The sequence below is a fragment of the Hypomesus nipponensis genome, chromosome 1, assembly GCF_054491055.1.
Source record: "Hypomesus nipponensis isolate SF chromosome 1, ASM5449105v1, whole genome shotgun sequence".
Classification (NCBI taxonomy): domain Eukaryota; kingdom Metazoa; phylum Chordata; class Actinopteri; order Osmeriformes; family Osmeridae; genus Hypomesus; species Hypomesus nipponensis.
In genome coordinates this window covers 1128155-1140360 of record NC_140361.1, presented here as the reverse complement: position 1 = coordinate 1140360, position 12206 = coordinate 1128155, and the positions used below count along the sequence as shown (strand labels likewise).

Sequence of the window (12206 nt, the reverse complement as noted above, 5' to 3'; positions counted from 1 at the left end):
GAAAAATTAGAAAACGGAAGTTTTTCAATTGAAATTCCGGCTTTATTACAATTCACATATCGGATAGAAGGTAACATCATTAAATATAGTTTATCTAAATGATACAAAATACAACACAATATATAAGCAATGCATTCCAGTGCATTTTACGAAAAAAAAAAGAAAATATGTATTTTTCTGAACAAAGGGCAGGTCAGGGAACCGTAAATAGTACAGTTCAGATTTGCCAGCCATACAGCCTGTGTCTGCGTGCGTCCATGTTACCGCAAATAGTCACATTAACAGCGGACCCTAAGACTAATTGATTTGGCACAACGCCTATAATGTGCTTCCTACAAGCTCCAGAGAAAACACAATCAGTAACCCAGTTTGTATGTTTACAAACCAAAATCTGTAACGGTTTGTGAACTCCCCTATTCAATAAGAAAGAGATATTGAATTTCTTCCAGTAGCCTTCACTTGTATTTGCAGACAGTCCCAGCTTAAACGTTTCAGATTAGGTGGCTTTCAGCGATTGCTTTGTGTTGGGAAATGCTGTGCAAAATCACTTAAGTAAACGCGCAGAAAATGTGAGTTAACTCCCTCTTATTTCAATGTCAACATTGACTTAAAAGCAAGAGAGTGTAGCCATTTTGGGAAGCTGTGTATTGGGAATTTTATGAAGTGGTCCAAGAGATAAACTACAGCACGAGAACATGAGGAACGATGATCCATGTCTCTCTGACAGTTTCTTTCTAAACTACTCTTCCTTTTTCCAAACCCATGCCAATTTGATAAGAAACAATGACAAAATATTTGTTTCCTGTGCTTGGAAGTGGGCAGCCTTATTTTGTTTCCTAGCTAATGTAATAGGGCCTTGCATCTGGTCTCGGCTTACAGTGATTCGTCCCACAACCTGGTTAGCTTCATGTCACATTAAGGCAAAAGTAATCGCTGAGGGGAGGGAAAACAGTGTTAGCGAAGATGGCGCATCAAGCAGAAAGAAAGCATATGCTATTTCAGATTTCCTACAAATGTCCTCTGGCTTCAGCATTGACTTTTAATTCAGACACCACTGTGTGCACTTTCTTCAATAGGTTTTTACTTTTTGAACCGACTTTTGGGCACACTAACTGTATTTATGTACATATCAACACACCTATAGAGATCATTCATATGATTGTGTGTACATAAATATGCATATATACGTAGCCACATACATATGTATTACATGTGGGGTGTTCTTTAATAGGAGATCCAGAACAGTAGCCTATTTAAACAGGATTATCAATTGTGTCATTCCAAAATGTCAGTTGTCTGCCCATTCCTTAAATTCCAAAAGCAGCTATTCATTGTCATTTACCTTCATCAAAGGGCTAGGCAATCTCGCCAGCTTTTTGACAATTACCAGTGTTTTAAAACATAAACCTTATGTACACATAAATACAGTTCACCACATACAGCTCCGTTTGTGTCCTCGTTGCTTTCTCCAAATAAGCGCTTCCGGACAAACACTCCCATGCTTTTGATTGGTCATCCAGTCAGGGTGCTCACTACTGGCCGGCAATCGAGTGATCTTGCCAGCAGATGGCGCTGTCCGAACGCGCTGGAAATTCATCGCCGTGAAGCCAGAGAATGAGTCGGCAGTAGCTGCGAAGGCTCCGTTCCATTGACGAACGGTGAACGGTTGTCTGAGGTATTGCTTTGAGGAGGTCTGCTGACTTTCACTCCGCTTTTTTGATGAATATCTAAACAAAATATTAAACGCACAGAGACAAAACCTTCAAACCCAGAGGCTGCATTATGATGTATGCTGTAAAATAAGTTGAATACATTTGTGTTTGAATCAAGCCCACAGGGGAAGTTGCTGAGAGTGCGATGAGGCAAAACACAACAAATATTGCCGAGGTATTGTTTTTCGGAAGCATCGACAGAGATGGCTCACCTCACTGAGGATGACCCAGACCGGGGAGTCTGTCAGCACCGATAGGCGAAGGGCCTCCAACGGCCCGAAGCTAGGGTCAACCTCCCCCTCCGCTATGCCGTTCTGGAACATTCCTGGAGGGGGTGGGTGGGTGGGTGGGGGGGGGGGGTGACAGAGTGAAGTCTCCTGGGTCAGTACCGTCACTGGAGCGCAAGGCTAAATTCAATAGCATCTCATTTGTACTTTGGAGAAATACTGCCAATAAAATAACCTATCTTTTTGTATCCATCCTAATGCATAAGGCACAGTATCGAATCTGAAGAGGCGGAGGGAAAGGGTGAGCTCTGGGCGTTTGGGTCTGAAAGCAAATATTCCTCTGAGGCAGAAGAGAGGCTTGCCAACATTTGATAGCAATATCGTAGAATTAATTGATTTGTTCCGAATGTGAACTGGTGCCAGTATGATATTGATTCTGCGTAGTCTTACACAATATATGAATGAGACTGAGTGCTTTTAGTCATTTATGATGTCACAAGGAGCTCCTTTTCCAAGGGCATGGAAGCTAGCTTCACAGAGAGAGGATTTATAACTGAAGGTCACAAACAGCAGGAAGTAGGGAGACAGAGGACAATTAAAGGCCACTCATGACATTGCAATGCCAAGGGTGAGCTCTATTTTTAACAGCACTAAGTGTGTGCATAGATCTTTCATACCTTCATCAATGGCAGAACTGATACTCTTGTTCATCAGTTATGTATTTATTTTTAATTTATTATTATGTGTGGGAGTTTGGGGTGGAGGTGGTTAATCATGGTATGCTAGTTGTTTCTTTGTAGCCCTGTCTACTGATGAACCAATCAGAACTGAGAAGTGTCCCTGTGTGCTGCAGCGTCTTATTGGACAGCAGTCTCTAACTGGGGGTTTCTGAGGCGGGAGGAGGGATGGATTGACACAACAGCCTAGGAATGCTGGATGGTATTCTGGTGGGCACGACTGAGTTGTCTGTTATTTACAGAGATGACATCATTGTTATGACAGTAGCTTGCTGTTGTTTCGTAGCTCAGGTTGTCTTGTGTGTTGAGATCTTTCAACCACAAGTGGACAAGTGGTTGTAGCTGAGATCTCTCTCAAGTCTTACTAAAACACTCACTGTACATTAAGTACTATGAACTATGTTATGTACTATGTGGAATATGAAACAAATTATCAAAGGAAAAAGACATCCAGCTCGTTATCTGTGTTAATAATATCAGACTCTCTTGAGCCTTATTGATTTATCGTAAAATTTATAATGTCCAACGAATGCAGAGTTTATAGGGATATTTATGACCCTAATCACAATATGATCCATTAAGTGATAGTAAAGTGAAAGTGATGCACTTCTCTTGTGCTGCAGTCCCGCTCTAAGCCACAGGTTCAATCTACGATACTTACTGTTCTACGTACACACACACACACACACTCGGCGGGTCCTCACCTATCCTGATGAAGCCGTCTTCTGTTCGGTGGTACGTGGGGGTCTTCTCTTTCTCCTCCTTCAAGGCCTCCTTCTCAGACTGGATGTTCTGGTGGAACAAAGACACGAGAGGAACATGCAAGATCTGACAGAATTCTCTCACTCTCATACACACACACATGAATATACACAGACTCACGTGTACATACACACACACACACACAGACACCAGCACTTACGCACACAGCCAGGAGATCAATACAGTAGTGCTGTTTGATCTGCACATGGATCACAGCTTCAATCTATAGATCACCCAGCACATTCACAAGAGCTCTTGTTTTGTTCTCTTTAATCTTGAGAATCAGCTGCATGCATCATCTCCCACACTGACCTGAGCCACAGTCCTGCACTTACAGCCTCTCCCACAGCCTCTACTACAGCCTCTACTACAGCCTCTACTACAGCCTCTACTACAGCCTCTACTACAGCCTCTACTACAGCCTCTCCCACAGCCTCTACTACAGCCTCTCCTACAGCCTCTCCCACAGCCTCTACTACAGCCTCTCCTACAGCCTCTCCTACAGCCTCTACTACAGCCTCTCCTACAGCCTCTCCCACAGCCTCTACTACAGCCTCTCCTACAGCCTCTCCTACAGCCTCTCCTACAGCCTCTCCTACAGCCTCTCCCACAGCCTCTACTACAGTCCTGCACTTACAAGCCTCTATGACCTCATCTGACCTTGCCCCTTCATTTCCTCCTGCAGGAACGCAGTCATCATACTCTGACACACACACTCTCTCTGATCTGTGTGTGTGTACAGTGTGTGTGTGTGTACAGTGTGAGGGTGTGTCTGTGTGTGCAGTGTGAGGGTGTGTGTGCAGTTTGAGGGTGTGTGTGTACAGTGTGAGGGTGTGTGTGTGTGTGCAGTGTGAGGGTGTGTGTGCAGTGTGAGGGTGTGTGTGCAGTGTGAGGGTGTGTGTGTGTGTGCAGTGTGAGGGTGTGTGTGTGTGTGCAGTGTGTGTGTGTGTGTGCAGTGTGAGGGTGTGTGTGTGTGTGTGCAGTGTGAGGGTGTGTGTGCAGTGTGAGGGTGTGTGTGCAGTGTGAGGGTGTGTGTGCAGTGTGAGGGTGTGTGTGTACAGTGTGAGGGTGTGTGTGTGTGTGCAGTGTGAGGGTGTGTGTGCAGTGTGAGGGTGTGTGTGCAGTGTGAGGGTGTGTGTGTGTGTGCAGTGTGAGGGTGTGTGTGTGTGTGCAGTGTGTGTGTGTGTGCAGTGTGAGGGTGTGTGTGTGTGTGTGCAGTGTGAGGGTGTGTGTGCAGTGTGAGGGTGTGTGTGCAGTGTGAGGGTGTGTGTGCAGTGTGAGGGTGTGTGTGTGCAGTGTGAGGGTGTGTGTGTGCAGTGTGAGGGTGTGTGTGTGCAGTGTGAGGGTGTGTTGCTGTCTGCTTGAGTGGGTTATCTGTGCTAAAGAGCTTTGAGTGTTGACTTGACTTGACTGTGTTTGTGACAGCCGGTTCGACTGAGGGGGAAACGTTGCTCTGACTCGGAGATCTGAGGCAACCAAGCTAGAGAATGTAAAAAGAAACCATCCTGACCTTTGAGAGAGGATTTCCCTGTTTGTTGTTCTCTGTGCTGAAATCAATGCTCCCTCTCACACAAGTGATCAAGTTGCAGTCAGAATATGACATTTCTGATCTTCTCTCCATTTAATTCCTGCTGACAGCACAAGCACTTTTCTCATGATCTACCTCTCTAGATCTACCATCTCTAGATATACCATCTCTAGATCTACCATCTCTAGATCTACCATCTCCAGATCTACTAGTATTAGTATTTTTCTAATATTTAGATTTAGTATTATCTAGTATTTGTTTTATCATTATTTTTCATACACAACATGAATAGAAACGTTTTTTCATTCTTTTTTTTACTTTTCATAAAAGATACAAAACGTTTTTTTTTGTGAAAATATTTGTCTTATTGCCTTCTGCCTTGTCCACGGTAGCTTCATAGGCTAGCTCACCTTTGTTGTGGATGATAGATCAAGTACCAAGTACCAAGGCACCAAGTACAGATTAAAACTAAAAGTAAAAATGATAAAGTACAGATATTTGTGTAAAACATTTAAGGGGAGAATGTAATTTCTTTTTAGAAAAATTATTAGTTGAATTAAATAGTGAATTATTGATACCAGAAAAAATTACTGAAGTACAGTATCGAAGTATTTGTACTTCATTACTTCCCATCTCTAATAAGGACACAAGTACGAGCAGTGATGCAAAAAATAAATAGTCCTATAAATTTATAACCACACCATCACCATTTTGAACTGCACTAAGCGAAGGAGCCATGGGGCTCACGAGCCAAAAACAGGAACAGGACAAGAACATTTGTTATGAATTGATAAATGACATAATGATTTGTTAAATGACAGTAGAATGTAAAAGTGTGTCCCGTAAGCTCACGTCAAAGGGCAGCACCTCTATGGAGGTGTTGAAGAGCTTATCCCCTGGATGCTCAATGTTCCCACTCCGGAAAAAATACCTGAGGGAGAGACAGAGTGGAAGAGGGAGGGAGGGAGGGAGGGAGGGAGGGAGGGAGGGAGGGAGGGAGGGAGGGAGGGAGGGAGGGAGGGAGGGAGGGAGGGAGGGAGGGAGGGAGGGAGGGAGGGAGGGAGGGAGGGAGGGAGGGAGGGAGGGAGGGAGGGAGGGAGGGAGGGAGGGAGGGAGGGAGGGAGGGAGGGAGGGAGGGAGGGAGGGAGGGAGGGAGGGAGGGAGGGAGGGAGGGAGGGAGGGAGGGAGGGAGGGAGGGAGGGAGGGAGGGAGGGAGGGAGGGAGGGAGGGAGGGAGGGAGGGAGGGAAAAGAAGAAATAGAATTTAGAGAGAGGTACAGGGGCAGAGAGAGAGATCTCAATATTTCATCTAATAATACATATAAGTCGTCTGTAATTCAAATATCCAACAGCACAGCATTAGTGGAAATGTAAAGGCTTAACCCTAATGACTGGAGAGTAGCTAACCAACTTTGATTCTGCAGTGAGCTTTTCCCACATATGTCCAAGGACACACTATCTCGTGTGACAGTCATAGAGATAAGAGGAACAATGAGTAATAAAGAGCATATCCCCTCCATAACTTAACCCCACACCAATTAAAAATGCATACCATATCCATTAGTGTTAAATATGCATGTTTATGAGGAGCCATGCAGATTATTCACATGGGGATGTGAGATGAAGACACACACACACGCTCACACACACACACACACACACACACACACGCGCGCGCGCTCACCTCTCTATGCGTACGGGTGTGAAGAAGCGGATGCGTAAGAAGTCTCCGGCCACAGGGGTGAAGGCCCAGAAGAAGTCCTCTCCCAGGTAGGCCTTCTCCAGGGTGAAGTGCTGGTAGGTCTTCAGGCTGGTCGTCACCTCTGCCAGCGGGTTGGCGTGGCCCTTGTGCAGGGTCTGCTTCCCAAAGTCTTTGTCCTGGAGCAAACCATTCAACCAAAACAGGGGAGAAGTGGGGTTGACAAGGTTATTGGAAAGGATTTTGTAAGAAATTAGGCTGAATTAGTTCTGGGCATGAAGCCATTGCAGGTAATTTGCTGTCAAAGAAGGAAGGTGAAAGTTTGGTTAAAAGCTCTTATCTCAAAGTATGGTTAAAAGCTCTTATCTCAAAGTAGCGTTTGACCTTTTCCTTCCTTCTATTTAAGACTTAAAAACATTCTTAAAATCTAAAGTGATGACATTTCAGTGAACCAAAGCAATTTTGAGTTTCACAACTTTATGTTTCATTACTAAATAATCTTCCAATGCTGAATACTGACCTAACAAGTGGTTCTGACAGCAAATACATCTATTCTGTGTGTTCTGCATACTTAAAATAATCATTTTACTTTGATGGATGATTATAAAACATCAGTAAATATTAAATAGAAATAGTATAAAAGCATTTTTTGTAATTTTGGAAGTCATTTTCACAAACATTCACAAATATTTTGTACCACCACATCCCTAAACAGCACTATGACTATGTTCATGAGAAAGGAGTTTCTTACTGTACATTGTAACTGTGCAGCACCCCTACTGGCTGTGTTTACTGGCTGTGTTAACCCAGGCTGCTGGGTGAGTCTGTGTGTGTGTGTGGGGGGGAGACGCTGGGCCGAAGTAGGGGGTCGATAATGGGGTTGATTGGATAGGATTGCAGCACCCGTTCGCTTGCTAATATCCACCGATCTTAACACAGCAATCAGGGTCATTAAACAGTTATACCTGGTCTGCAGCAGCTCTCTGTGTGTGTGTGTGTGTGTGTGTGTGTGTACATTGGGTGATCGTCTCAGAGCTTAGTGGAGGAATAATGTGCTGTGTGTTCAAACTGCATCGATCTGTTAGAGGACACATTCACACAGACTAATACAAAATAAAAAGTAGCCATAACACAAAAAGACATGTACATGTACATAATACACAAAAATACACAATAGACATGCCAGTATGCCAGGGATCACGGGTAAAAACCGACAATTTGGGGGGAAAAAAGCTTCTAAAGGTTTAAAAAACTTGTTTTGAAAAAAAGCTACCTTGAGTTTCTGGATCTTTCCTGCCAGGGAGGAGTGTGTTCCAACGTGCTGGAACAGAGACGGCTTGAAGCGGATTCTCAGGTTGGCCTTCTGCCTGTCGCAGTGTTTCTGCGCATGTGTGAGAGTGTGTGTGTGTGAGAGTGTGTGTGGGTGAGTGTACATGTGTGTGTATGAGAGTTGGAAAGAAGAAGGTGGGACATGAGGAGGGAATCAATGATTGTCAGTGGGAGTCACAGTGTTCTTCATGCTAGTGAAAAGCTGGAATTATGTTGATGTATTCTGACCCCGAGGCGTTTGACTTCTAAACTCACCGCATCCTTCTCAGGATTGCACACCTTGACCCACATGATGTGGTCCAACAGCCAATCAATGGGCTTGTCCTTGTAGAACATTAGCATAAATTCCACTATTAGAGACAGGTCCAGGGATTTGAACATCTTACCTTGGGAGAGACAGGGAGAGATTCAGTATTAATGCAGGACATTGAATGGGCCCAACAATGGGGTCAGGCAGTAGGTTTGAAGGCCTGGTTTGTAATTGGGCCAGGAAAGAAAGTAAAAAAAGATAAACTAAAAAAGAGAACCCGTTATGACCAAAGATTGAAACTAAACTTAGCCAACATGCCCTGAAATTAAATCTGTGTAAAAAAGAACTATATATATATAGAGCCTTGAGCACTGAAACTGTATCCAGTGTAATTTAATTGTCTGATTTAATAATGATTTTAATTAGTTAGTAGCTGTTCTTCACCCAGCTACAGAAAAATATGATTTGGGTCAAATACAAACAAGGATCATGCAAAAGGCATAAAATACATTTTATTAGACTTTGAAGGGCGAAGCTCTGAAGCAGTCTTGATTTCAACGGTAAAACCAGTTATCGATTTTACAAGTTTAACACCCATGAGGTGTTATGAATTGCAACTCGCGGCATCTCTTTCTTTCTTTCTTTCTCTCTCTTTCTCTCTTTCTTTCCGCCTGTGCCTGTCTTGTTAGAAGAGAGTAGTAAATAGTAACTATAAGTACTTAAGGTTTCCCCCTTCTTAAACTCCAACCCATTCTCTCTCTCTCCCTCCCCCCCTCCCTCCTCCCCTCCCTCCCCCCCTGCCTCCCTCCCTCCCCCCCTGCCTCCCTCCTCCCCTTCCTCCCCCCCTGCCTCCCTCCCTCCCCCCTGCCCCCCTGCCTCCCTCCCTCCCCCCTCCCTGTACCTACCTGTCTGTCTGTCTATGTGGATCTGTGTAACATCTGAAGCACAGTGCATGTGTAATATTCCAGTAAGCAGGACAAGATCATCAGTCAGTCAGTCTGTGAGGAGTCAGTAGAGTTCAAGGTGGACCAAAGGAGCTTGTGGAAAGTGAATCTCCATGACTAGCTTCTAGATAAGTGGAGCAGAAGTGTTCTCAGCATGTGTGTGTATGTTTTAGAATGTGTGTGTGAGTGTATTTGTGTGTGTGCAACTGACAGCAAGAAAGAGGGTCTGCCGGGGTAAGATATGAGCCCAGATGCATTCTGGGTAGTCAGAGTGTCCACTCTGGATAAGTTTTCATCTGTATTCACCTCTCTACTTGTTCACAGTCCACTGCCTCCCAATGACTCCCTCTCTCCCCCCTTCCCTCTCCCTCCCTTTCTCCTGCCCTACTCTCCCCCACACTATCCTTCCCCCTCTCTCTTTTCCTTTCTCCTCCACTCCCTCTGGCTCCTTCCCCCTCTCTCTCTCTCTTTTTTCTCTCTCTCTCTTTCTCTCTCTCCTCTTCCTCTCCCTGGCTCTCTCTACTCCCCCCATTCTCCCCCTCTCTCTCTATTCCTTTCTCCTCCCCCCACTTGCCATCACACTATCACATCCAGCCATACACAGAACTGCATACTTAGACACACACACACACATACACCGGGGCATGCCTTGAAGCAATATGTTTTCTAATGAAACCCTGTTTTTTTTGTAGATTCAATCAATACATGCTAATGAATGTAAGAAGGGCTAAAGCTGTGGGCTGAAAGCTGTCCTGTCAGGAGAGCTCCTCCACTGAGAGAAAGGGGAAGTGTAAACACCTGCTAGTTCTGAATAAAAACCTGCTCTCACATTATCCACAAACTTCTACAAGGGGGAGTGTGTGTAAGAGAGAGTGTATGCGTATGTGTCTGTGTGAGAGAGAGTGCATGTGTGTGAGTGTGTGTGAGAAAAGGAGAGAGCGTGGGAGTGTGTACCTGCGATAAAGTGACACAGTGTGTGTGTGTGTGTGTGTTAGTGCCCTGTTTTCCTGTGCCACTACATGCTGACTCAGCAGGACACGGCGCTTAGGGAAGGAGGTGGAAGAGGCTACATCTCAGAGTTAAACAACGTTGGGGACCGTGTCAGAAGTGTTGTGTAAGCAAAGACAAAACGTGAACACAATGCCTTCCTTTCATCTGAGGCGAATTACATGCTCTGAATCTCCACAGAGGATACGAACAGCCTTCTAAAGGAAGCCCAGGGTTGTGTCTCGATTGGCTATTGTGGTAACCTTCCCTACTACCTTTCACCCTCGCAGACTCAAACTGAGGTGAAGGGAATAACGACGGCTGGTCACGGACCGGACTGCACCAACAGCAAACGTTGGAGAGGAGATGATCAAGACTGATTGTTTTCAACCCAATTTTAGGTAGATCAATTATTTGGAATGAAGTATTAATGTACTTGAATGACTACTAAGTATTGCTTGAATAGAGCCTTAAGTAAATTGCTATTTTGTTGACAACTTGCCAACGCTTTTTCGATTTGTCTCCTGAATTAAAAAGCGTTTGACTTTTCAATCCAAGACTGAAGCAAAACAAAACAATTATTCCGATTGCACTGTGGGAATACTAATTCAGGCTTAATCAATTTGTTTCTCAGCATTGTTGAAACTGATTGGTAATAGCTGATTCTCTTCTTACTGCTGAGAAGCATTCAAACATGATCTCATTCACTTCAAAGTCTCCCTCTCTCTCTCTTCTTATTCTGTTCTTGGGCAGTCCGGTTCTGTGTTTGTACATCAGGGGTCCCCAAACTTTTCTCTGCGAGGGCCAGATAATTTACATTTACATTTAGTCATTTAGCAGATGCTCTTATCCAGAGCGACTTACAGTAAGTACAGGGACATTCCCCCGAGACAAGTAGTGTGAAGTGCCTTGCCCAAGGACACAACGTCATTTGGCACGGCGGGGAATCAATCCAGCAACCTTCTGATTACTAGCCCGACTCCCTCACCGCTCAGCCATCTGACTCAGATAATGTTTCCTTTCTTTAATGTGGGGCTGAGTCAGTCTGTAACAGAACATTACATGGGCCAGAGTAACTACCAGTATTATTGTTGAGATGTTATGATTTTAAATGTATTTATTATGCTGGATTAGTTTATTATTTTGTTATGCACCGTACATCCATACAGATCAAGGGATATATAGCCTATTAAAAGAGCATTATTAATATCGTAATTACCTTTTTTCGTATTCATTGCTATTGAAATCAAAACCTTTTATTACTTATGCATATTAATCAGTGTTTTGTTCTGTTTTTAATAAAAAATAAAAATCTCTGGCATTGTTCAGAGGGCCAGTCTAAATGCATTGGCGGGCCGTATTCGACCGCTAGCTGCTATATGCTAACCGCTAACCCCTATCTGCTAACCGTTAGCACCTATCTGCTACCCGCTAGCCCATCTCTGCTAACCCCTACCCCTACAGAATCAGTTAGCCCACGAGAAAACACCTCAGCCCATCAGAGCACAGGCGTCGGATTAAGGCTAACAAAGCCACAAATCGCCCAGAGGAATTAAGTAGCTGCACAGATTATCCTGACAGCAGAGAGTGTTGTTATGGTGCGCCTCTGATAATTATAAACGTGTTTGCAGATGACATTTACACAACAGTGATGTAAAGCCCCTGACACTGACAACCACTGGGATACCTAGCCAACACAGCAACGGCCTTGGTAAGTATCAGTTACTGATTTAGAAAATTATGTATTTTAGTTTTAGAAGTGTATTAGACTTAATCAATCCACAGTTTAGTTTTAGAATATATATATATATATATTTATATATAACAAAACAGACACAAAGTCCAAACTGCAAGAAATTCTCCACACTGTGCCTACATAGGCTTCTCATCTGTATTCTGTAACGAAAAGATGCGACATCGAGGTTGTGTATTTTCCGTGACCAACGTTGTTGACGCCACAGTGGAGACGACTCAGTGAGGGCTCGTTCCGGGGTCTGGAGATACAAGCCTGACGGCTTATCAGAATCAGACT

General features: G+C 44.2%; 1 protein-coding gene across 1 annotated transcript in view; it reads right to left on the bottom strand.

The window, feature by feature from the left end:
* Window positions 1–20: 20 nt before the first annotated feature.
* Window positions 21–12206, bottom strand: part of mgat4b (alpha-1,3-mannosyl-glycoprotein 4-beta-N-acetylglucosaminyltransferase B) — an 80269-nt gene continuing 68083 nt past the window's right edge. The window contains exons 9-15 of the mRNA XM_084684732.1: window positions 8249–8379; window positions 7938–8045; window positions 6650–6843; window positions 5819–5897; window positions 3381–3468; window positions 1925–2037; window positions 21–1727 (exon numbers count right to left, since the gene is read on the bottom strand). Coding sequence (XP_084540858.1) covers window positions 1704–1727; window positions 1925–2037; window positions 3381–3468; window positions 5819–5897; window positions 6650–6843; window positions 7938–8045; window positions 8249–8379 — 737 coding nt within the window. The 3' untranslated portion in view covers window positions 21–1703. The remainder of the gene's footprint in view (window positions 1728–1924; window positions 2038–3380; window positions 3469–5818; window positions 5898–6649; window positions 6844–7937; window positions 8046–8248; window positions 8380–12206) is intronic.